The sequence below is a fragment of the Protobothrops mucrosquamatus genome, unplaced genomic scaffold (genome assembly GCF_001527695.2).
Source record: "Protobothrops mucrosquamatus isolate PMUCROS unplaced genomic scaffold, P.Mucros_1.0 scaffold180, whole genome shotgun sequence".
Taxonomy (NCBI): domain Eukaryota; kingdom Metazoa; phylum Chordata; class Lepidosauria; order Squamata; family Viperidae; genus Protobothrops; species Protobothrops mucrosquamatus.
This window is the reverse complement of record NW_015386539.1, coordinates 234484-260102: the sequence shown is the minus strand read 5'-3', so window position 1 is coordinate 260102 and position 25619 is coordinate 234484. Positions and strand designations below refer to the sequence as shown.

Genomic DNA, 25619 nt, shown 5'->3' with positions numbered 1-25619 from the left:
CTTCCTTGCCACGATTGTTGAGTGAGTCGCTGCCGTTCTTAAATTAGTAATCCGGTTGTTAAGCGAATCTGGTTTTGCTTGTCAGAAGGTTGCAAAAGGGGATCGCGTGACCCCGGGACACCTTAACCGTCATAAATGCAAGTCGGTTTTTGTCCCAGCTAGGCTGAGTTTTGGGGCCTGATCCCGCGTCCTTTTCTGCATGTCACTTCAAGACAAGAGTGAAGCCCTCGGCCTGAAAAACAGCACAATCTGTCTTCTGGTTGCGGTATCTGTTTTCTGCAAAGCGCCATCAGCCTGGCTCCCCAGTGCCCCCCCCCATTGACCCTTGTGAAACAGTAGATAAAGGCAACTCTCAGGTGTCTGAGCTTCCCCGAAGCCGGCTGTTCCTCGGGCAACTAATTAGATTGTGTGGGTTGTTTGATTCAATTAGCTGCTATTCCCGTGGCCCTGCTGTGCTTTTTCGCTCAGGAAACGGAGGCAAAGAAGAGGGCTTTGTTCCCGTGGAATGGAACTTGGGATTTATTTCCAGTGTTTCTGGACTCTTCGAATACAGAGACTGTATCCTTGAGGTTAACTTCAGTCCACGCCCCTAATTCATTTACCACCCCAATTGAGCCCAACATTTTTGTGGCTAAGTGAGTCATTTGCGAAGCGGGTTTTTGCCCCGTTTTACGGCTTTTCTCGCCACATTTGCTAAGTGGATCGCTGAAGTCGTTAAATTAGTCAAACGGTGAATCTGGGTTTGCCCTCGACTTTGCTTGCCAGAAGGTTGCCAAAGGGGATTGATCACATGACCCCGGGACGCTGCGACCGTCATAAATGTGAGTCAGTTGCCAGCATCCCCTTTTTTCTTCCCAAACTTTCAACAGAGATTAAAAACAGAGTCTCTGTCTTTAGCCAGGATGAAAAATGTCCGGCTTCCTTTCTTTTGTACGCTAGCCACATTAGTCCAGCATAGCCAAAAAACAAGGAAAGTCATCAGATGCAAACATAACCGAGGCAGATTGGACGGAAAAGGTAGTCTAGGGCCTCAGAGGGCGTTGGGGGTCTTCCAAGGAGACCGTTGGGGGGCCGAAATGGGTGGCCCTGAATTCAATGTTCACAGAGGCCTTGGGACTCTTTGATATCTGGCCAGAGAGAGAGAGAGAGAAAAAACAACCAGTGAGTATCTAGTGTGCACAGATGGCTTTTTAAAATAATTCCCTACATTTGTGGGCAGAGAAACCTAATCCAGGAGAGATGCAACCTAGAACTAAGGCGAAATTTCCTGACGGAACAATCTGTGGAACGGCTTGCCTCCAGAAGTCCAGAATGCTCCAACACTGGAGGTTTTGAAGAAGAGATTGGACAACCGCTTGTCTGAAACGGAATAGGGTTGTCTGCCTGAGCAGGGGGTTGGACTAGAAGACCTCCAAGGTCCCTCCCAGCTCTGTCATTCTATTCTTCTGCTGCTTCCTTCAAACATAACTTGTTTTCCCAGATGATGGACTAGCTTTCTGAGAGCAAGGAGTCCCCACAACCCTCCTGCTCCTTTTCACATTGCAAACTTGGTAGCATCCTAAGACTCTCCTTGGCCAGCCAGCTGTTATGAAAAAAATGTGGCAGCCCCAGGACGATGGTGCCGTGAATGTGTTTTCAGACAACCATGACTGCCTATCCCTCTTAACTGGCCTGTGCCCATGAACCAGGCTAGCACACGGGAGCCTATCCCGAAGACCAAAATAGGGAGACTGTGACCTGCTGCCATACCTGCTCAAACTTTCGGGCGCTGTACACCTTGTTCTTATTCATGAAAGTCAGCAATATCCAATCACAGAGGAAGGACACCTGCCAAAGAAGGCGGGGGGGGGGGACAAAGATGATCAGTACATGGAGAGACCTGGGCAGGGACACCCCAAGGCTGCTTACTCACCACTCCGATGGACATGAAGGCTGTGGCCAGGTTGATGATGGTAGGAATAAGGCTAAATTTCCCAGCCTAAAGAAGGGAGATTCCACAAAACCTCCTGTCAGTAATTCAACCCAATGGCTATTATTCCATAACTATAAATGGAGGCTCCTTTACCTGCCCGTGCACCAAGACATCAATGCGGATTCCATAGGCCTTGATCAAGGTGCGTGTGCTTCGTCCACCTTGCCGATAATATTTTGCAAATCTGGAAAATTAAAAGCGGAACGTGGTTTAGCTGTATATGGGTGACACCCCCACACACACAGTCCTCCAGAAGGAAACCACCTTTTTTTGAGGATTGGCTTGAGAACGCCCAGAAGATGATTAAAAAAAACCTGATCTGGCGCTGGAATATTTTTCTATCCAAAGATAAAATTTTACGTGGCCTTCCCGTTCTAAGAAACTCATCTCTTGGTCCTTTCATCTGGCCAGATTTACTTTTCCTCTCTTGGGGGAGGGGGGGAATAAGCAAGCAGAAAACAGGGGAATCAGGAAATTCCCCCCACACACACACACACACAATTGGTCAGTGTCCGATTAGTAATACTTGTTTTGGGAACAGAGTTGCTTTGATGCAGCTTCTCCGTCTCTGCATTCTTTCAGTGGCCTTGAGCTGAAGCAGTGCCACCTCCTTGCCTGGCACAGAATGGATTCAACACTCCCCCCCCCCATGTTCCTCCCTCCTTCCAATTCTTCCTCCCTCCCCCATTGCAAACACGTTAGGCTGACAGGTTGCCAAGTGAAGCAGGACAGCCGCAACACACTTACACACCGACGGACCAAAGAAGAAACCCCAGAAGGGCTTGAGACTTCCCCCCACCACCCCACCCCAGAAAAAAAGCTTGCAAAACTGTTATAAAAGTTTTACCGGTAATTGTAGCCGGAGGAAACTTGAGTCCATTTGGGGTCCAGCCTGCGGAAGGAATATCTGGGGTTGCACTCAGACTCCGGCAGGTCAAGGTTGCAATTCCAGTTAATGATCACGCCGATCACCCCGCCCTACCAGGCAAAAGCAGAGCCAAAAGAACCAGAATCGGACTGGAGCTGGAAGGGACCTTGGAGGTCATCTAGTCCAACCCCCTGCTCAGGCAGGAGACCATTCCAGACAGATGGCTCTCCAGTCTCTTCTTAAAAACCTCCCGTGATGGAGCACCCACCACTTCCACCGATTGAGTGTTCTCAAGACTTGAACCCAGGGATTCCCGCCCCCCCCAACGCCTTCACCACACCACCAGACTGGCTGAGGGGGTGGCACTAGCTGAAGGCCATCCAGCTGGCTTCTGGGACCGGGAACTAGAATCTGGGTTTTCCCACATCTAGACTAGCACCTAAACCCACTGCCCCTTTCCATCCCCCAAACATAGTGACCCCCCCCCCAACTTAACACAGTAATGAGACAAAACGCCCCAGGTGAGACGGTTACCTTTTCAGCCAGTTCAGAAAAGTTCTCGCCTGCCTGTTCCACAATGAAGCCTAACTTGAAGATGGGGCAATAAAGATCTGTGGCTTCATTGAAAGTGCAGTTCCTCAAGTATCCATCCCTGTTGTCCATGACATTCTCTCTAGGGCAAAGACAAACCAGGATGATTAGCCAGAAACCATAGGCCAATTGTGACGTTTCTTGTCTTGCCTTCTGGTGCTTTGGAGATAGGCTGGCTCGTGTTTAAGGGATCCCCTCCTCTCTGTGTCAACCCCTCAAATACTGGTTTACTGCTATCACGTCCCCGTCCTGCCCCCCCCCCCAGTCTTTCTTTTGTCTAGACTGGCCATACCCAATTCCTGCAACCGCTCTTCATATGTTTTTGTCTCCGGGCCCTTAATCATCTTAGTTGCTCTTTGCACTTTTTCCCCAAAGTCTCAACATCTTGTTGTATGTGGTGACCAAAACTGGATGCATTATTCCAGGTGTGGCCTTACTAAGGCTTTATAAAGCGGCACTAAGCCTTCACGTGATTTTGATTCTGTGCCTCCCTTTATGCAACCCAGGATTGTGTTGGCTTTTTTTGTTTTTGTCAGCTGCCGCACACGGCTGGCTCGTGTTTAAGGGATCGTCCACTAGGTCCTTACTTGGAGAAGTGAAAGCGAGGGAAATGGATGCTGTTCTTGATCAGAATGGTGAACTCCGGAGCCATCGTTGCCAAACTCTCACTATGAAGTCAAAAAGAAGGGGGGGGGGAGCCACATTAAGACGGAGCCAAAGCTAGCAGGGACCACAAACCTGCCTTCTTCTGGGTTTTATGAAACCCAAGTGCCGAGATTCTTCCCTTCCTAACTCTCTGCAGGGATTACAACCAAGCTTAACCTCAGGCTCAGACCTTCACCTAGATCTAGAAATAAAATGAAGTTGACCACAGGAAACGGCAAGTAAACAAGCTTTCCCTTTCGGCTTCCTTGCTAACTTTGCCAGGAGGAGCTCTGTTAATTTTTGAAAGTGGGCAAGATCCTTCCAGCTTTTGAAATATCCATCTACTTGCAGGAAATGCAACAGACCCTCCCATTCATTCTAAACCGTCGTGGGACTGATCCAGACCCAAATTTATTCGATCTGAGTACATACTCCAGCCATTATGGTTTGCAAGCCAAAAATGACAACTTCATACAGAACGCCAGCCAAGCCCTTGCGTCTCACCAGACCTCAGTTAAAATAAATCTGGGGTTTGGTGTGTGGCCCAGCTTCTTACTCCAGTTTAAGACACCAATCAGGGCCCAGATGGACTGGAGAGCAGCTTGTCTCCGTGCCCCTTCTCACCTGAAAGTTGCCCCGTTCTCCACGGGACACCAGGCCATAACTTCACAGGTCTTCTTGGTGATGTTGTAGGGGACACAACGCCCTGTCCTCATTCCTGCAGAAAAGCCAAAAATCAGAAAGTGCAGGTCCCCCCTTTACACCTGCTTTCATGCTCAGGGTATGGCTGTCTCCATCCTGTCGCAAGGGATGGGCCCCCAGAGATTGGCAGCTACTTAGTGTCATCGCCAGGAGAGGTTACCCCTTACTCACCGTTCCCCAGCACCTCAACCTCACCCCTGGCACATTCATGATCGGACGTGCAGGAGGCCCTCAGGTTCTGCAGAAGACAGACACAGGAGAGGGGTTAGTGGTCAGTAAAGATGCTGGACCCTGGATCCATTGGGGTGACATGCCCAACAAAGAATTTTCCTTCTTGGATGCTGAGCCTTTTCTTGAAATAAAATTAAAAATTGGCCTTGGAACTCCTCCCCAAAATTGGCAGGCAAAGAAAATCAACATCTCTACATTTTGGGGGCTTTTGCACGGCAATTAGTGCAGCTTGTTAAACAGAAGCGCTACCTGGGGCTATCAAGGCAAGCCCAGGTAGTCTTCAAGGGCAGCCCTACATGGAGCATATTGCAGTAGTCAAGGAGCAAGATGAACAGGGCACAAGTGACTGAAAGGGCCAGAAAAGGGCCCAAACAGTCACTGCCACTCTGTCTTGGTAGGATGGAGGCAAGGGTTTCCGCCCCCCCCATCCAAACCCCCACAGCTTCCAGGGATTGGGGGAGAATTTCACTAGGTTTTGTGAAAGCTTCAGTTCCCACGGACCTTTGATGGGGCCGCACGAGAAACTAAAAGTAAAGACGGAAGCCCTCAAATGCGCAACTAGGGCACCCACAGCAAAGTAGAATAGAAAAAATAAGAGCTCGTCCATTGATATTCAGAACCCCTCCCGGCTTCTCTCAAGCGATGTTTGTGCTTCTCGCTTTGCCTCCACGTTCCCTACCTCCGGGCAGGTCTTTTGGGTCTGCGAAGGGGTCACTTCCACATGGGTGATGATGCTGAAGACGCTGCCTCCCTGCAGGGAAGACAGGAGTGGGTGAAAACAGCAGCCCACGCTTGCCCTGGAAAGCCTCATTTTCCTGAGGAGGAGGAGCCATGACATAAGATTTGTGGAAATCAACATTATGTGGCCAGAAATAAATCAGGAAGGAAGGAAGGAAGGAAGGAAGGAAGGAAGGAAGGAAGGAAGGAAGGAAGGAAGGAAGGAAGGAAGGAAGGAAGGAAGGAAGGAAGGAAGGAAGGAGATTCATTAAACCCAACCCTCAGTCTGAATGCTGGGACTCTAAGAAGCCCCTTCTAGGAGAAGCTGTCTGTGGAGTTACAACCAAATTTTTTCTCCCATCCTTGGGCAACCTAAGTCTGAGATCAAGGCTGGCAGCTTCCAGCAAGGTAAGGGTGGCCAAGCCCTTCCCCCCTCCAGATGTTCCTCCTTTGACTACCTGGAGAAGTTGCTCTGGTGGGTCTCACCTCTGGGGGCTTCACATATTCCTCCACATCCCACACCTTGCGCTGTGAGAAGGTGACCCCCTTGACTTTCGTAATGACGGAGCTCTCTGGACCGGATTCCCACTCCTGGTAGCCCTTCTGGTTGCTAAACACGTACCTGTGGCAAAAAGAAGGACATCAGTGGCACACAAACAACTCCTTAAGGCAGAGTCTGCTTCAGCCAGCAGGACCAGTGGGAAGAGCTGTCTCCCTACCGGCGACTTTTATTCATCCCTTGAGAAAAAGTGCCTTTTTCACCTCAGAGGTGTTCCAACTATCTCAACACTATGGAGGTGAATGGTGTTCACTCAGGCGAAGCCAAGGAGAAGACAGTGGCTGCGCGCACACAGCGGGCCTCATCCCATTCTGAGAAGCTTTATATCAAAATGTATTACAGTCTTTATAGGGTTTCCATCTTCCCTTGAAATATTAACAGAATCCACCAGGGTCTGAGAATCAGGGTCTCCACTAGATTATTGAGGGTCAAGCTGAAACTAAATGAATCAAGTAAAAATAGCAAACGGGGGGAGAAACCCCTTCCTCCAACTTCCTCAAACCCCCAAATAAGTTACCCAGACCTAATCCACATAGCAAAGGATGAGGTCTGCAAACACAAACAAGAGTTAATTAAATTAGGGCTGCCAGAGGGACTACATGTTCACAAGAATAAACATACCTACACACGTACATACACGCCCCTCAAGTGTCACCCTAGGAATCAGCACCTAGACACTTCAAGCCCCCCCCTATAAAAATCTGCTTGCTGTACCCCATTTCTCTGCAGCCCGTCTCTAAAAGCAAACTGTTTTAGGAAGAAATATTTCTTCTTTCCTCACAGCTGTTTGGATCTAATATTAATATGTAACGTGAAATAACTACGTACACATAAGTCACACATTCCCATGTGTTTCCTTGTCTAAATGTCCTTATGCATCGCATTATGTCCCTTGAGTTAGACGCCACAATATCTTCCCCAAGCATCTTTGCATACCCCACCACCATCTCTCTCCCAGGACGGTGGGAACACTTACCAGATGAAGTAAACCAGGATCAGGAGCTGGACCAGCCTGTACATGATGCCTAGGCTAGGATTCTTCACCACAATCACTTTGGGGGTCTCGTAACTCCAGATGTTCCTCCAGACATTCCCCAGACCCATCGTATCCCTTCTTTTATTGGAGTAGCCAGAAGACAAGCAAACTCAAACCTACGGCGAGGAGGTCTCGATCCCAACAAGCTTTTTGGAGATTTGTGCCAGGCTGCAGCTTCGCAAGGAGATGATGTACAAGCGAGAGGCTGTCCACCCTTCGCTTTACAGGATGGCTCATCCAAGGGAAGCTGCAGGATTTACAGATCCTGATCCTTTGTCTCCTGCAATTCTCAAGACAACCCTTGTTCATCCCTGGGGCAGGACCGCCCCCTGTTGCCATCGAAAAGCACCACATCCTCTGTCCGTCCAGCCCTCAGCCTTCGCAATCTTCAAACCCTTCACACAATCTGCAATGATCATCAATCGATCAGAATAGAGCTGGAAGGGGCCTTGGAGGGCTCTAGTCCGACCCCCTGCTCAAGCAGGAGACCCTATCCCATTTCAAACAGGGGGCTGTCCAGTCTCTTCTTAAAAGCCTCCAGTGATGAAGCAGCCACACCATCTGGAGGCAAGCTGTTCCACTGGTTAACTGTTCTGTTAGGAAGTTTCTCCTTAATTGTATTTTACCAGGAAACATAGATAGGGCGGGCTCCAAAACTCAACACCCTCCTAAGCACACCAATGCACTACGAATCCATTGGCCGATGTCCATTTTACTCTCCCAGTTCATGGGGACCTAACCCTAACCCTAAGTGGGTTTTTCCCCTGTAGGTCTCCTGCTTGGGCAGGAGGTTGGACTAGAAGACCTCCAAGGTCCCTTCCAGTCCTGTGTGCAACTTCTCCAGATCCCAGATTCTCTTTCTGTTCTACAGTGGAACAGAAGTGGATGTCTGTTTGCCATTTATCACCCCAATCCAGACAGCCAGCTTCAGGGTATAAACCATGGTTACCCCAAATACAGCTGCACAACCCAGGCTCGTGAAACACAATTGCTGTGCTGTGCTGATATTGTGTGTTCTGCCCAAATAATCTGCCAGTTTAATGTGACTCACTCACTTCAACATGATTTTAGCCTGAGCCATTGAACTGAGCAGTTCCGTAATTGGTGGAAGTGAATTCTAGAGAAAGATTAGAAAATGACTGGGTCAAATTTACAGATCCCATAATTTACTTCCAACAGATACCACAGGGACCCTCCTCCTCCCCCCCCTACTGCTCTTTAGTAAATCAGCACCTTCCCCCCCCTTTATGATGGTTTGTTGTCCCTCCCCTTCAACCCCAGGTTTAAAACATAGGATTCTTCAAAGAGACTATTACATGCTCAAAAATGGGAAGTTTGATGCTACCTAGGAGTGGCTAACTTCTTTTATTAAAGAAAAAAAAACAGTAGCTTCATTTATGGCCGCCTGGAAATTTAGCACTTTGCATAAAAAAGGAAAAATGCCTTTTGTGATTTGTGGCTTTGACTAGAAAATAATATGCCTTTTTTTGTAATAGAGTAAGAGATACATTTTATAATTTCTATTTATATTTGTTGAAAAGATTAGGTACTTTTTCTTTTTTTTCTTTCTCTACTTTTGCTTATTTTTCTTCTTTCTTTTCTTTTCATTAGGTTTTAAAATTAGGTCAAACTTTCAATAGAAATTCATTTAAAAAACCCCAAAACAAATCAAACCTAGGCTGGGCGGGCAATTGTGAGCCCCAAGTGAATCGAGCAGCTTTGGGGTTAAAAGTCCAAACCCCTCCAGCAGAATAAAAATCAAACTGCCCAAAACATTACCAAGTCAACCATCCTGTTCAAGTTCTGTCTGCATTCCAAGATGGCAACTCCCAAGAAAATGAGGATGAATTCTGCCTTACATAAAAATGGGTACCGCTGAGCCCAGACAACAGAGAAAAGGAACAATACTTGGCAGTTGAATTCGTTTTATTTGTAAAACTGTTTATTTCACAGCTGGGTCAAGGTAAAAACAGAGTTACATAAGTACAGTTCTTCTAGTCTACAATAACAACGGAGAAGACTTTCGATAAAGGTACAGGATTCAAGAACAGGATCGCTCTTCACCCTCCTTTGGGGCTAACAAAAAACAGAAATTGGGAGGGGGGGGGGTGGAACAAGCAAATTCAATCCCAATGGATATTGGCTCTCCCTCTTTTGTCCCCAGTATATGTCAGATATTATTTTATATTTCTCATCAGGGGAATTGAAAGACAGATTTGACAGTTGTGCCTCAAGCTACAAAACCTCTTCTTTCGGTTCATGTCCAGTATTGGAAGTTAATGCTTGGAAGAAGAAGAAAAAAAAAGGCAGAATATTTCTCTACAGCTACCCGGGGCACCTACGGAAGGGAAGCAGAGGGCGGAGAAGAACCAGAGCCACCGGGAAGCCCCTCGGGCTAACTCGGAAGGTCACAGGGGAGACCCTCCCCAGAGGAGGCTCCTCAGCCCGCCCCGCAGGCGTAGATTCAGAGTCACGGTGTCCCCGGGGCAGATGTTGTAGTGGGAGAGTTTGCGCCCCTCCTCCAGGCTCTGGCTCCCGTACACCAGGTAGAACTGGTCGTCTTGGACTCGCTCCTGGGTGCGAATGCGGGCCCGGAACTGCGCCACCGTGTCGGAAGGCAGGACGTGGTAAGTGCTGGTCCGGCCGTTGAGGCCTCTCAGCAGGATCGGGATGGACTCCTCGTGCTTCACCATCATCAGGAGGGTGTCCCCGGTGCGCAGCCCGAAGTCGGCCAGCGGGGCGCCGTCGCGGAGGTCCAGGTGGGCGCCGTCCGGGCAGGCCAGCTTCTGCAGGTAGGGCGACACCCCGGTCCGCTGGCCCACCTGGACCTTGAGGTCCCAGACGGTCTGGCTGGCCGAGCAGCCCACGGAGTGGACCTCGCCCGTCAGGAGCTTCACGGTCAGCGTCAGCGCCTGGGAAAGCGCAGAGGAAAGTCGGTTTAATGCTGGCTGGGAGTCCCCCCCCGCCCCCTGCCCGAGGACGACCCGGGGCTCCGGACCCCGGCCCGGCGAAGCCCCCGAGGATCGGCCGCCCCGCAGCCCCTCGGGCCGCAGAGACGCGCAAGATAAAAGATAACCTTTATTGTCATTTTTTTATTATTATTGTGGGCACAAGGGCACCCATTCCAGAATGAAATTGAGCTGCCCGCTCTTCTCCGAGTGAAACACATACCTAAACATACTGCATGCAACGTATGTCTACATCCCCACCCCTTCATAACAAATATTAAATACTGTCCACCTTGCATATATAAGGGAAAGAGGACGCTTACCCAAGGACAATCAAAGGTACCCCCAATTCCAGCCCATCCTTACCATCCTCTTCGAGTCCTCGCAATTCGTCCGCCGAAGGAAAAAAACACGCCAACCTCCTCTGGCTTCGGGGGCTCCGAGCACCTCCTTTTATACGGCCCGCCCGGTTTTCCCCTCGCCCGGCGGGGCGGGGCTCCCGCGGAAAACAAAACTTCTTCGGCGGCGAAAACGAAACCCGAAAGGGAAAGCGAAAAGGAAAGCGAAAGCGAAAGGCGGCGGGGCGGGGCCAGCGACGAGGGGTTTTCCCGGGCGGAGGGGGGGAAACGACTTAGGCGATCGGGAAGAAATCTAAGGCCGCTCTCGGCTGGCCCAGGATGATGGGGGTTGGAGTGCAGTCTATTTAGGAGGAGGGGGAGTCGGGGACGGCCCTCCCCCATCAAAAAAAAAAAAAAAAAAAAAAGCAGGCGAGAGCAAAAGGGGATCACGTGATACCCGGGACTCTGGAACCCGTCATAAATATGAAGCAGTTGTCACCAACAACGTCCACCCCCCCCACCCTTAAAACTCATGCACAAAATGCTTCTTGCAAGATGGACGTGACAGTGCTAACAACGTACGCGGGAAGTTTGCGGACTCACAAATGACCAAAGCATAAAGGCAGTAAAAGCTTTAAAAAGTTTATTACACAAAGCAGAGCAAAACAACAACAACAAACCTTTAATCGCAAAGCATCTTATAGGAAGAAATATCATTAAACAAAACGAAGCAGCAAAAAGTCAATCAAGGACAAAGTTTTGTATCCTTGTCATATAAAGAACGGCTGCTGGAATTGGGTATGTCTAGTTTAATGAAGAGAAGGACGAGGGGGGACAGGATAGCAGGGTTCCAGTATCTCAGGGGCGGCCCCAAAGAAGAGGGAGTCAAGCTGTTCTCCAAAGCGCCTGAAGGCAGGACAAGAAGCAGCGGATGGAAACTGATCAGGGAGAGAAGCAACCTGGAACTAAGGAGAAACTTCCTGACAGTTAGAACAATTAACCAGTGGAACTACCTGCCTCCGGAAGCGGTGAATGCTCCAACACTGGACGTTTTAAAGAAGAGACTGGGCAGCCATTTGTCTGAAATGGTATAGAGTTTCCTGGCTGAGCAGGGGGTTGGACTAGATGACCTCCAAGGTCCCTTCCAACTTTACTATTACTACTACTATTACTATTTGCCCTTCAGTCATGCGAGGAGGCTCTCACTAGCTACAAAGATAAAGGGCGGAAGTGTCAAATCCACTCAGGAAGTATTGGAATGCCAGGGGAACCAGCCTTATGGAGCCCATTTTACAGGGGAGGAAGGCTGAGGCCCAGGGAGAGAGGCAGTGAAGGCTCAGGACGGCAGGAGAAAAGCTTCGCAGTGACTCCCAAGCAGGAAGAGGAAAGAGGGCCAATGCAAAACGCCAGCCCGCCCGAGGGAAGTGAGCCTCATGGGCCCATTATACAGGGGAGGAAGGCTGAGGCCCAGGGGGAGAGGGGGTCATTGACGTAAAATCTGGATGGAATGGAAACGGAGACTCTGCACACTGACCCAAGGCAGGTCTGATAGCCAGGAAGGGAAAAGAAAGCCAGCTTGTGCAATAACTGAGCCCTCCCCTTTGTCTCTTGAGCCAGGGGGAAGTCTGCCCCCACGCCTTCCCCTCCGGCTCCATGGTTACATCCCCCCCCTTTCACTTTCACCCGCCTCCACCACCACCACCCCCTCTCCTGCCTGCCTGCCTGCCTGCCTGCTTTTGATTGGACTCTGCAAGGTCTCAGATCTGCTTGGAGAGGTTTGGCCGCCGCTGAAACTTTGTAGAAAGAAGGAAGTGGGGCTGCTGGGCTCCCATCATGTCTCAGCTGGTCTGTGGCCTCTTTTTTTGACTCCTTTCCCAGGATGCAAGCTCAGCAGCGTTGTGAAGAAGGGGAGGGGGAAGAGGAAGAAGAAGGAGGCGGAGGCGGAGGAGGAAGCATCAACAGTGGATCTGAGGGTCCTTTCGGGAAAAGCCCCTTCCATCTCACGGCCGAAGATGTGTACGACATCTCTTACGTTCTGGGAAGGGAGCTGCACACGCTGAGCACCGAGCCCCAGGCCGAAGTCCCCGCCCGGGTGGCCCGCTTGCAATTCAAGGTGGTCAGCATTCTGGAAATGCTGGAAGCCCTGGTGAGCGAGAACCACCTGGCCGTGGAAGCCCTCAAGATGGAACGAGAGAGCCTGAAAAGGGAATTGGAGGAACTCCGGCAGCGGGTGACATCTGGCACCGCTGGAGAGGTAAATGCGGAGCTGAGAAGGAAGTGGGTGGGTGGGTGATGGAGACCTCTGGATCCTGGCCCTTTGGCTTCATCCTGCTCAAATCCGGTTGCGGGTTAGGGTTTCTTAACCTGGGCCGGTTTAAGATGGGTGGACTTCAGCTCCCAGAATTCCCTGGCTTCTCCAGAGCAGGAGTCTCTAAACTTGTCGACTTTTAAGACTTGTGGACTTCAACTCCCAGAATCCCTTAGGGTCTGGCTCCTCTAGAGCAAAGGTCTCCAGTCTGGGCAACTTTGAGATTTGTGGACCTCAATTCCCAGAATTCCCTAGGGCCTGGCTCTCTTAGAACAGGGCTCTCCAAACCTGGCAAGCCTTGTGGACTTCAACTCCCAGAATTCTCTAGAATCTGGCTTCTCCAGAGCAGGGGTCTCCAATCTTAGCAGCTTTTAAGATTTGTGGGCTTCAAGTCCCAGAATTCCTCCGGGAGCATAGATTCATAGCTGGCTGAGGAATTCTGGGAGTTGAAGTCCACAAGTCTTAAAAGTTGCCAGGTTTGAAGACCCTTGCTCTAGAGAACAGATTTCTCTAGATAGAATCAGCTGCCTGGAGCACCGTATTTCTCTCCAATTCGAGGTTGGATCAGTTATGGTTTGGAGAAAAAGCTTGCCAGATGTTGATATGCGTCAGTCACAAGGCCACTGGGTGGAAATTTCTGATTTAGGAAATGGAAGATGCAGCTCCCTTACTCCGAGGAACCCTTGCCACATGTCTGAAAGCGTCAAGGAGAAAGGAGAAGTTCACTTAGGTTTGAACTTTCCATCCAGTAACCATAAGCTAAACTCCCTGGTACTTTTGTAGCTGCTGCAGCTATCATTTTCCATTATTTTGATTTAATTTGGGGGGGGGGGAGTTTAACCTCAAGGTCTGCTTTAAGTGCATCGTGAAGTTTGCAAATCTGCTTGAAGGAATCACCACGTGCCTTTCTGGGTTTGGGGAAGCTGACTCCATCCTTCTAATTTCTGTTGGGGTCCATTTTGCTACCCTGTCCTCTTGTAGGTAAACCTGGGTCCCAACAAAATGATTGTGGACCTCACAGACGTGAACCGTCCCCGTTTTACGCTACAGGAGCTCAAAGAAGTTCTTCAGGAGCGCAACCATCTGAAAGCCCAGCTTCTCTTCGTGCAGGAGGAGTTGGAATGTTACAAGAGGTAGGGGGGGAAAATGCAGATTTTCCTGCGATGGGCTGGAAACTGCAGCCTGCCTGGTTTGGGAGCCAACCAGGACTTCAGGCCCAGGGTAACAACCATTAATCCACAATTCTGGGTCATCCGGTCATGTCTTTGGCTATCTCTTCTTCCCCACTGGGAGGCCTCCAGCATGTGTGGTGGGCCCACCGTCCTCTTTGTGTCCACTTATTTGGTCAGCAGAGTTGAATTCTGGCAGGATTATCTTCATCGGTGGTCAGCAATGGATGCAAACTAATCAAGGAGAGAACCAACCCAGAACTAAGGAGAAATTTCCTGACAGTTTAGAACAATCAGTGAAATGAGTTACCTCTAGAAATTGTGGGTGCTCCATCACTGAAGGTTTTTAAGAAGAGACCGGGCAACCATTTGTCTGAAATAGTATAGGGTGTCCTGCTTGTGCAAGGGGTTGGACTAGAAGACCTCCAAGGTCCCTTCCAACTCTGTTGTTCTGTTAAATCCTCACCCTAAGGGCAATTCATATCGACCTGTTTCAATTGTTGCAGTTTATTAACTAGAAAAAAATTCATTACAAGGAGTCCAGGGGTTGTGAACACCACAGAAGAATGATGACCAGCAATGGTGGCTAACCTCTAGGGTTAACTGGATCATGATTTACCCAGTTAACCCCATGTTGTCAGGCTGTTATCGTACATAAATGGAGAGTCTAGGTTGGCCCAACACCCTAGAATAAAAGATGGTTTGCTGTTTGTGAGTCAGCATGTTGTGCAAACCACAGCACAAGTGGGGGCGTGTGTGTGGCTTTGGTGTGTAAGCAGATTGCAATAAACAGCTCATGCTTTTTTCTTTCCCACCGCCTAGTGGTTATATTTCTCAGAAGCAGGAAAAGGACAGTCCCACGCAAAGAGAACCGACTGTGGGCACGCCCTCTGGTGCCACTAGACTTAAAGAGAAAACGACAATCAAGCAATGGTGAGTAACTTACATTCCTGTTCTGAGAAGGGTCCTAGCTAAAATCTAGCTAAAATCTCACAGGAATGCCCCACATGCTGAATTAAAATAAAAGCCTTTAAAACAACGGGCAGATCTCAGTGTGAGCCAGTGTTTTTCAACCTCTCAGCAACTTTCAGTAGGTATGGACTTCAACTCCCATAATTCTCCAGCCAGTATGCTACTGGGGAATTCTGGGAATTGAAGTCTACACTGTTCTAGGTCCTTCTCCTTGATCACAGTTCCCTGGGGAATCAGGGACCAGCCAAAACCTCAAATAAGTGACCCACAATCTGAATAAAATCAAGCAAGGCCTTTAAGACAGTGGACAGGTTTGATTACTCAGGTTTCATGCAGGCTGGGGAATTCTGGGAGTTGAAGTCCACATGAGCTTCAAATTGCCGAAGTTCTTAGCCAATCTCCTCTATCATCAAGTCCCTGGAGACTCAATCTACAGTATCCATACTACGCAAAAATAAAAATCTACCACTCGCCGATTATTCTTTCCTTTAATTGGATTTTCAGAAAAACGCCTGCAATTTTCAACATTTGGTTTGATAAAACACTCCAGGCATTCAGTTATCCGTGTTCAAAATATTGGCTCATACAGAGAATTCCTTTAAGTGATTTTGACTTTTACACTTAGTTTGTCCTTTAGGACTGCAGATTCTGTTCCTGCCACTCATACACTAACTTCCTTCCTTCCATTGCAGGTTTGCCTTTAAAAAGTTACGCTGAACTATTTCCGCCCTGGGATGTCACAACCTGGAAAGTCACATTTTAAAAACCGGTCCTGCGGTTGCAATACTTGAAGTTTGTTTAGTGATCTGCTGCAGCTGGTGGAGGCTTCAGCCTCTTGTTTTAGCCCAATTGGTTCTCTTCTTTCTTTTTCTGGTTGGCATAAAGCTTTTTCAAACCTGCTGCCTTCCAAATGTCTGGGACTTTTAAAGGCAGATATTCTGATAATACCTTTGCCCCGGTAAATTTTTACTGGGAAGTTTGTATGTCTGCAGCCAGCAGAATAAAGTTGCGCACTTCGTTTTCAAGAATCCTTGAAATTATGTTGGCAAACATGGCTCCCCAATTTTTGGAGCCTTCGCGTCCAGGAGGAAGGGTATACAGGTAATCCTCGATTCATAACCAGTTCCCCCCCCCCATTTCTTCCCAAAGCCATTTGGAAAAAAACTGGTGTTTTTTCCCCCCCGATTTATTCAACTTTTTTCCAGGCTTTCCCATCTCTAGTAATTATGGAGGTTATGTTTTGATTTTGTAGTTCAGAGACTTGGATCGTGAAACCTGGTTCATACATTCTACTATGCCAGTTTGCTGTCGTAGCCACCACTGCCTGGATTCACAGAACAGACAAACCATGACTTGAAAAAGAAATACGGCAACTTGTTAGTAGAATGTGTGAAAACAGCCTCACCCTCTGATTCGTATGGATGCATTCATATTAACAACTAAGGGCTGCCGGAACCTCCATCGCTGCCAGTCAGAGATAACAAAAGGTCTTCACTCTTAATAAATAGTTCACTTTATTTAGACTCTTGTACAGATCATTCCTCTTTAATCATTTCTAAAAAACACATTATCAGCCTTAAGTCCCCAATTTTTGTAGCACCAGCATCAGAGTTTGAAACAGCGCTCTCTCGCCCCGCAAGAGTGTGACGCTCAGCTGGGACTACATTTCCCAGGATTCCCAGCCAGGTGTGTCATCCCCACCCCTCTGGAGAGCACCAGATGGGCGTGGGGAAAAAAAATGGCATACGTGAATCTCTGGCCCAGAAGTAAACTTGGGAAACGTGTTTCTCGATTCTGCCTCCTAATTCTTACGCATTTCACAATTCTCTCCTCCCAAAGTGCTTCACTGCAGCCTTCACCTAGCCCCGCCCCCAGGGGTGGGAACAAAGAATTCTGGGAAATGTAGTCCCAATCCACTCTTTCCAGGAGAGAATCCATTCCATTCGCTGTTTCTACACGCCGGAAATTCCAACTTGGGGAACGCCGAGTTAAATATACCTCCATCCAAACAGTTGATGCGAGAAGCGATTTCATCCTAAAACACTCGGTTGCTAAAAGTCCCTGTTTAAGACTGAGCCCCACGTTCAATTAAAAGCCATTTTTCTGCGGGTTTTCCGATGTCGCGTTGCCACCAAGAGACAAGCAACATCTTTTTCAAGCAATACCCAGCAACCTACCTTGCAAACTTGGGGAGAAGAGGTAAAACTGGGCTGAGGAACTTGCAAAAGGAAACTATGGGCTGTTTTAGAGTTTGTCACGTTCCTTCCCTGGCTCCGCTCGCCTGCTTCCTTTCTCTGCTTCCCAATGGCAGTTTTGATGGCTCACAATAGCAAAAAAAAAAAAAAAAAAAGATAAAACAGCAGACCCAGTCACATATGGAGAGCCAGGCTCCTGAAGGACAAGCTGAGACTGGTTTTCACATTGCAAGCTCCGTAGCTCCTTCTTGGCCACAAGTCCAGTGATTCTCAGCAGAGATGAAAAACTCCTTTCCAATTTTCTTCCTCTTTCTAGAAAAAAGCTGCAAACAGGCTGCTTTGAAAAGAGCACGTTTTTGGGGTTCTTCCAGCTGCTCTCCTGAACCAGTTCTCCATCCCCTGGCCGTTTAGCAGAGACATGATCTTCTCCCCCAGCTTCTGAGGCACAGATCGCTCCAGGTCCCCAGACCCCCTCCCCAAATGGAGGTGATAATCCTGGAACACAGGGCCCAAACCTGTCTTAAGGAAAGCCAGACCATCCCTCGAGTGTTCNCCCCCCCATTTCTTCCCAAAGCCATTTGGAAAAAAACAGGAAAAAAACCTGGTGTTCCCCCCCCCCCCCCCCCCGATTTATTCAACTTTTTTCCAGGCCTCCTAATTAAGGAGGTTCTATTTTGATTTTGTAGTTCTGTTTTGATTTTGTAGTTCAGAGACTTGGATCGTGAAACCTGGTTCATACATTCTACTATGCCAGTTTGCTGTCGCAGCCACCACTGCCTGGATTCACAGAACAGACAAACCATGACTTGAAAAAGAAATACGGCAACTTGTTAGTAGAATGTGTGAAAACAGCCTCACCCTCTGATTGGTATGGATGCGTTCATATTAACAATTAAGGGCTGCCGGAACCTCTCAGTCAGAGATAACAAAGGGTCTTCACTGTTAATAAATAGTTCACTTTATTTAGACTCTTGTACAGATCATTCCTCTTTAATCATTTCTAAAAAACACATTATCAGCCTTAAGTCCCCAATTTTTGTAGCACCAGCATCAGAGTTTGAAACAGCGCTCTCTCGCCCCGCAAGAGTGTGACGCTCAGCTAGGACTACATTTCCCAGGGTTCCCAGCCAGGTGTGTCATCCCCACCCCTCTGGAGAGCACCAGATGGGCGTGGGGGAAAAAAAATGGCATACGTGAATCTCTGGCCCAGAAGTAAACTTGGGAAACGTGTTTCTCGATTCTGCCTCCTAATTCTTATGCATTTCACAATTCTCTCCTCCCAAAGTGCTTCACTGCAGCCTTCACCTAGCCCCGCCCCCAGGGGTGGGAGCAAAGAATTCTGGGAAATGTAGTCCCAATCCACTCTTTCCAGGAGAGAAACCATTCCATTCGCTGTTTCTACACGCCGGAAATTCCAACTTGGGGAACGCCGAGTTAAATATACCTCCAATCCAAACAGTTGATGCGAGAAGCGATTTCATCCTAAAACACTCGGTTGCTAAAAGTCCCTGTTTAAGACTGAGCCCCACGTTCAATTAAAAGCCATTTTTCTGCGGGTTTTCCGATGTCGCGTTGCCCCCAAGAGACAAGCAACATCTTTTTCAAGCAATACCCAGCAACCTACCTTGCAAACTTGGGGAGAAGAGGTAAAACTGGGCTGAGGAACTTGCAAAAGGAAACTATGGGCTGTTTTAGAGTTTGTCACGTTCCTTCCCTGGCTCCACTCGCCTGCTTCCTTTCTCTGCTTCCCAATGGCAGTTTTGATGGCTCACAATAGCAAAAAAAAAAAAAAAAAAGACAAAACAGCAGACCCAGTCACATATGGAGAGCCAGGCTCCTGAAGGACAAGCTGAGACTGGTTTTCACATTGCAAGCTCCGTAGCTCCTTCTTGGCCACAAGTCCAGTGATTCTCAGCAGAGATGAAAAACTCCTTTCCAATTTTCTTCCTCTTTCTAGAAAAAAGCTGCAAACAGGCTGCTTTGAAAAGAGCACATTTTTGGGGTTCTTCCAGCTGCTCTCCTGAACCAGTTCTCCATCCCCTGGCCGTTTAGCAGAGACATGATCTTCTCCCCCAGCTTCTGAGGCACAGATCGCTCCAGGTCCCCAGACCCCCTCCCCAAATGGAGGTGATAATCCTGGAACACAGGGCCCAAACCTGTCTTAAGGAAAGCCAGACCATCCCTCGAGTGTTCTTTGTCTGCCTTCACTGGTGCCTCGCTAAGGAAAGGGGGAAAGCAGGTTTCCTTCACAAAATTCATTGGAGATTTGGTCACCCTTTCTGGAGCAGGCCCCACCTTAGATCAGTTTCAAGAAGTTGCATTTGTAAAAAAAAAAAAATTATCTGTAGAGTGCAGAAATCTGAATGTTTCAAAGATTCCCGAGCAGACGGGAAGGACGAATCGAAGCAGGGATCTCTGTGAAGCCGATGCCGAAGAAAAAAGAGAGGAGAAGAAGAGAGAAGAGAGAAGAATGGATGGAAGGAAGGAAGATGAGGAGGATGGAAGGACAAGTATGGGGGAGATGAGGAGGAGAAGAAGAAGCAGAGGAAGAAGAAGGAAGGAGGGAGGAGCAGAAGGAGGAGGAGAAGGAAAAGGAGAAAGAGAAGAAGAAGATGGAAATAATAATAATAATAATAATAAAATCAGGCCCTTCATATTTAAAAGTCCGTTCAGGTGAAGACTCCATCGTCCCTGTTGGCCTGTCAGCTGGCCACAAACGAGACCTCTTGGAAGTAACCACCCCTAAGAGCTGCCAATGGGTCTTCCACGAGGAACATCCAATGCTTACTCGCGTGCAAGGGATCCCCTTAGTGTTTCAGCCATGGATGGGCCTCCAAAGAAGCTTTGCTCCGGTCCCCATAATCGTACAGCAACTCCTCGCCAGCTTTAATGTCTCGGGAGGCCACCAAGATGAGGTGGGGGACGCCACCGATGTCGTGGAGCTTCGTCTGACAATTCCCAGACTTGCTGTGATTCACCAAACGTCCCAGGCGGTCGGTCTCTTTCGTGGCATCGACACTAAGCGGTGGATTTCAGGGAAGGCAGAGAAAACACAGGAAAGCCTGATTCCTCTGGTCCAATCATGGGTAGCAATTTACACAATCCTTAAAAGAGGTATTTCCAGTCGGGGGGGAAAAAAACCCCCCTCCCTGGTTTGCTACTGTGCTGGCAAGCAGTTTGAATTGTTTAAAATAAGAACTTCGTTGTTCTAAACCAGGTGGAAGATGGGTGGAACCAACTCCCAGAATTCCCCAGCCAGCCAATTCTGGGCGTTGAAGTCCACTCATCTTAAAGTTGATGCCCACACATCATCTGAGCGCTAGCAACCGTAGAGTCTGGGCACGAGAGAAGCCGGACCATGGGGAACTCTGGGAGTCCACCCATCTTACGGTTGAAGTCCACATCCCTTGTCAGCTCCAGCAACCATAGAGTTTGGGCTCTTCCCTAGAGAAGCCAGATCCAGGGGAATTCTGGGAGTTGAAGTCCACCCATCTTCAAAGGGCCAAGGCGGAGAAACACTACTCTAAACTATGGCTTGTTGACTGAATCTGCACTTTGACCCGTAAATCCTTGCTTCAAACGTGTTAGCCAGCCTTGGTTTCTCTCTTACTCTTGTTACTTCTTTCATTAGCGTTATTTTCGTCATTTTAAGAGGGAACACTGATTTTTGGGGGCAGGGTAAGAAGGAAAGACAGAGGGAGAAGGACTCTTACCAGAAAGTCTTACTCAAGAATTGGAAATAGTACATATAACAGCCAGTCGATGGATCCTGGGCGTAAGCCGCTTCCCGTTTCTTCGCATCCATAATTTCAATGAGGTCTCCGTGATATTCAACCACAAATTCACCCCGGTTAAAATGCCTGGTTGCGATGACGCCCCGGCCTTTGCCATCGATGAAGTCGATCTGCAGAAGGAAGTCAACATTATTGTGACCCAGTTCCTTGAATGTAAGAGGTTCCAATTACTACCCCAATCTTGACTCTGAAGGGCAGACGTTCTTCAGAAGGGTCTCATAATTCGGTAGAACGACCAAAAGGCGGTTTGTAAATGTTCTGGTTCCATGGAAAAACAACACAGTTCCCACAGCTAGACTGCATTTTAATTCTTTAATTTCAACTATTGTCGTCTGGCTCTTAACTGCTTTTCGTTATAATATTTATATATCACTTTTAAGTTTTGGGGTCCATTACATTGCCCATTGTAATCTATGAACGAGATGGGCGATTTCTCAATGTGAACTATAAAATATAACTTTACCTTCATTCCGTCTTCTTTCCCACTCTCGATTAACTCATCTATCCGTTTCTTCTCCTCTGTCTACGAGATAGAAGACAAACACAGGGTGTTACTGCTACGAATTGGAAGAGGAGCAGTATTTAAGTATCATTCTTTGGTAGACCTGAAAAGGAACACGTTTGTTAGCAGTAAGAGGGAAGCTGTAAGACAAGACCGTACCTGTAATTCTTTTTTATTCTTTCTGGAACTTCTTCTAACCGGATAATAATCAGTTACCTTTCGGTTTGGCGGCGTTTTTCCTTGGCCTCTGAGATAGAAAGAGAAAGGCAGGTAAACGTGAAAGGACTGGGGGGGCTTTCCCGTTGCCTCCAGATGCCCACAAAATTCAGAATTAAGTTACCCAAAGCCTACCACTTCTTTAAGTTGCACTCACTTCCTTCGGGATGCAGGTTTTTTGCCTCCCTTTTTCGGGACCTGCTTTTGGCTGGTGACCTCGTCTGATTTGGCTGGCGAGAGTTTGTGAGTTTCTGTCGGTTCGGGATTCGGGCTGGAGAGAGACGGTAAAGGTTCACATTCGATTGCTTTGCTGTGCTGGCTGTCGGATTTTGCAACACTGGAGGTCGAGTCGCCAACCTGTACTCGGTCTGCAATTTGGGTGTGTGTGAAAAGAAAGAGTAAACTATTATATATAACATTTTCTTAAGGGACTCTGGGCGGTTTACAGACATAATAAAACAACGTAAACATTAAAGGAAAAGCACAGATGAAAAATAGAGATGAGAACCAGGTTAGAACTGACAAGTGAAAATCAAAGTTAAAAAATCCAGAAGGCTAAAAGGACAGGGGGGGTGGGGGGTCTGAAGCCACCAGTCGTCCCCAGGGTTGTATCAGAGTCTTAGCCTCCCCCCATGCTAACTGGCAGAATCCAAAATCTTAACACTCTTCCAGAAAACCAGAAATTGGAGACTCTCCTGTGGTCTTTAATACAATTGTTAGGATGAAAAAGCACAACCAAATTCCTTCCAACCTGTGGATATGCGTGCTAAAATACCGTTTCTCTTCCTCCGACAGGTTAAAGCAACATTCCCAGGCCATCATTTCAGCATGCAGACACCCCCCCAATTACAAAGTATCCGGGTTGCACAGCCAACTCCCAGGAGAGAAACTTAGTCTTACCTTCCAGTTTTTGGCAAGTTTCAAGTCTGCAGGTTTGCCCTTTCGTCTCGGGATGCGTGGCAGAATTTTCCTCTTGAAGTGGGGGCCGAGAGCTGGACGTTTTACCGGGGTTCACGTAACTGTAGATTTTGGATTGGCAAGTGAAGATGTTCTCCTAAAAGGGAGAGAGTAGAAAAATACAGACCTGGTTTGCGGTTGTTGGCTTCAGCAGAATTTGCTCAACAATAACCTACCAGAGATTGTTCCTACACTGGGTTGAACCACAGAGTGTAGATTAAATTCAAACAATGCCCTAAGCCAGCGTTTGTCAACTTCTGCATCTTTAAAGAGGCACGGACTTCTATTCTCAAATTCCTCATGTCTGGCTGAGAGCTGAAGTCCAGCTGAATTTTTAAGATTGCTATGCTGGCTGGAGAATTCTGGGAGCTGAAATCCACCCCATCTTGCAAGGGAATTCTGGGATAAAAGAAAACCACCCCATTCAGAAAATATAGTCTAAATATAGCCTATAGTAAATACAGCATAGCAGGACACAGCAAATATAGCATAAATACAGAATCTAAACGTAGCATTAATAGAATATGGCAAAAATGTGTTTACTGAAAAAAGGGGTTCCCAGTGGGACCTCCCCCTCCCCTCCTCCTGCCCGCCCGCCCGCCAGCAAGGCTGGCCCGCCCCAGTGCTGGACTCCAAGGCCCATTCCCCACAGCCAGCTGGTCCCCTGGAGGACGGAAATCGTATCCCGCCAGTTGCCGAGCTGTCTTTCCCGGCTGCAGCGACGCCCTGCTGGGTCCTTTCCAGGAAGGCTTCTGGACATTGCTCGTTTGCAGAGAAAGGAGGGGGGGGCGAGGAAGGGGCTCTGCCGGACACGCAGCGTGCAAAGGCGGCGAGGGTGGCTGGGGAGCGGCCGGGGGTCCCCGCTTGTCACCCACCCACCCCAATCCCGATCGCGCCGTGCGCCCCGGAAGGCAGGCCCTTCCCGGCTCTCGCCTTTGCGCTCCGCCCTGGGCGCACGGGCGCTTCTGCCGCCGCGATCCGGGCTGGGCAGGAGGGGGCGATCTGGGCTTACCCCGTTCATCCTGGGCCGGGCCGGCTCTCGCTTGTCTCCGCCGCCGCCGCCTCCTCCTGCGGAGCCCTCGTCCGCCGCCTCGTCCTCCGCCGCCGCCCTCCCCGGCTTGGGCTGGGGCATCTTCCGCCGGCCTGCGCAGGGCGAGAGAGAGAAGCGCCGCTACCCCCGCGCTCAGGGCCCGGCGGGCACAGCTGGCAGAGCGGCGGAGACAGCGGCAGGAGGAGGAGGAGGAGCCGCCGCCGCCACTGCCCGCCCCGAGCCGGGTTAAAGGGCTGGAGGTGCCCGGCGCGGGGAGACGCCTCCCGGACACCGCAGCGCCTGGCCGGCTGCCCCGGTCCCGGAGCGGGTCCCAGGGGGAGATCCCGCTGCGGGAGAGTTGGCAGATCCTGCAAGGGGGGTAGGCGGATCCTCGGCTTTTGGCCAGGGGCTTGCTCGCTCTCTCTCTTTCTTTTTCTTTCTTTCCCATCTGTGTGTTATCTATCTATCTATCTATCTATCTATCTATCTATCTATCATCTATCTATCTATCTATCTATCTATCTATCTATCTATCTATCTATCTATCTATCTATCTGTCTGTCTGTCTGTCTATCATCTAATCTATCTAATCTATCTAATCTATCTAATCTATCTATCTAATCTAATCTTCTCTATCTATCTATCTACCTATCTATCATCTATCTAGTCTCTCTCCCTCATCTATGTCTCTCTGTTATTCATTCAGTTGTGCCTGACTTTGGCAGTTCTATGGGCCAGGTCTCTCCACATCTTCTGATCTTGCACTAATCCATCCATCCACGCTCAGAATCCCCGTTTCTGACCCAAATGGTTCACAGGCTGGCTGAGGAATTCTGGGAGTTGAAAGCCACACCTCTCAAAGTGGTCCAGGTTGACAAACATTGGCTTAAAGCCTTGGTTAAACCAACCCACTGAGCATCAGCAACCATAGAGTCTTTATCCAGAGAAACCAGAACTGGGGAATTCTGGGAGTTGAAGTCCAAACATCATAAAACTGTCAAAGTTGAGAAACAATGGCCTGGTGGATTTCTGCCTTTCCTAAGGGAGACAATCCAAGGGCTCAGAGCTATTCTAAGAATTCTTTTAATTGTCCCACCGAGAAGGGGAGCTTTTCATCCCATCCTTAGCCAGATTCCTCTGCCCTAAACCCACATCACTACCTTCTTTTGTGCCCCACCTCCAAGCAGGAAGTTAAAAGCAACTAGAAGAATTAAAGGAGAGAAGTCAAGGCTACAAAACCTAGGACCACACATACAAAGAAAGGCTAGATACTTTTGAAAAACTAATTAGGGTGGAATCCTTTTGCTAGGGATAGGAGACCACAAGGAAATCTTAAGATGAGACCCTAGCATGAAAACTCAAGGACTCATCTCGGAAGAAAGCAATGAGAGAGAAAAAAAACCCGGCATCACTGCCACAGAAATCGCCAGAGAAATCCCTGCAAGTCTTTCCATCTTTTGCACAAACCCGCAAGTGCTTAGTCAGAATCCATCTTCTTCAATAGGCCTTGTTCCCAAGACTGCACGCTCCGGGAACCCTTTAGCTTCTAAAGCAGAGCTTTGACAACTTGAAGATGGGTAGATTTGCATTTCCAGTATGCCCCATGGCTGGCTAGGGCACTCTGGGAATTGAAGCCCACTCCTCTTCAAAGGGCCAAGCTTGAAAAACCCCAGCCTTCTGCCCACCCAAGTTCCCCCCCCCCCCGACTCCATCTCTCTATCCAGGTCAGGGGTGGGCAATTATGGCTCCTTTACCACCGGCGGACTTCAACTCCCAGAATTCCTGGCTCAGGAATTCTGGGAGTTAAAAGTCCGCAGATCTTAAAGGGACCACAGCTGCCCATCCCTGCTCCGGTGTTGGGCTACAGTC

General features: G+C 48.7%; 4 protein-coding genes across 4 annotated transcripts; 1 reads left to right on the top strand and 3 right to left on the bottom strand.

The window, feature by feature from the left end:
- Window positions 1-202: 202 nt before the first annotated feature.
- On the bottom strand, window positions 203-7389 carry P2RX2 (purinergic receptor P2X 2). The gene is made up of 12 exons (XM_015813625.1): window positions 7262-7389; window positions 6213-6348; window positions 5689-5760; window positions 4950-5016; window positions 4701-4794; window positions 4019-4099; window positions 3375-3513; window positions 2820-2950; window positions 2066-2156; window positions 1913-1978; window positions 1750-1827; window positions 203-232 (listed from the first exon to the last, which is right to left on the bottom strand). Exons 1-12 carry the CDS (start codon window positions 7387-7389, stop codon window positions 203-205), a joined length of 1113 nt encoding a protein of 370 aa, XP_015669111.1.
- A 1840-nt stretch (window positions 7390-9229) lies between these two features.
- On the bottom strand, window positions 9230-10689 carry ISG15 (ISG15 ubiquitin like modifier). Its single transcript, XM_015813663.2, has 2 exons — window positions 10636-10689; window positions 9230-10233 (listed from the first exon to the last, which is right to left on the bottom strand). The coding sequence occupies exons 1-2, from the start codon at window positions 10636-10638 to the stop codon at window positions 9730-9732; spliced, it is 507 nt and encodes a 168-aa protein (XP_015669149.1). The 5' UTR covers window positions 10639-10689; the 3' UTR covers window positions 9230-9729.
- Window positions 10690-12362: 1673 nt separating this feature from the next.
- On the top strand, window positions 12363-16084 carry RILPL2 (Rab interacting lysosomal protein like 2). The gene is made up of 5 exons (XM_015813662.1): window positions 12363-12382; window positions 12486-12861; window positions 13897-14048; window positions 14907-15017; window positions 15749-16084. Exons 2-5 carry the CDS (start codon window positions 12487-12489, stop codon window positions 15771-15773), a joined length of 663 nt encoding a protein of 220 aa, XP_015669148.1. The 5' UTR covers window positions 12363-12382; window position 12486; the 3' UTR covers window positions 15774-16084.
- Window positions 16085-19892: 3808 nt separating this feature from the next.
- On the bottom strand, window positions 19893-23852 carry KMT5A (lysine methyltransferase 5A). Its single transcript, XM_029283664.1, has 7 exons — window positions 23733-23852; window positions 22614-22817; window positions 21921-22120; window positions 21707-21794; window positions 21509-21568; window positions 20965-21155; window positions 19893-20269 (listed from the first exon to the last, which is right to left on the bottom strand). The coding sequence occupies exons 1-7, from the start codon at window positions 23850-23852 to the stop codon at window positions 20059-20061; spliced, it is 1074 nt and encodes a 357-aa protein (XP_029139497.1). The 3' UTR covers window positions 19893-20058.
- Window positions 23853-25619: the final 1767 nt, after the last annotated feature.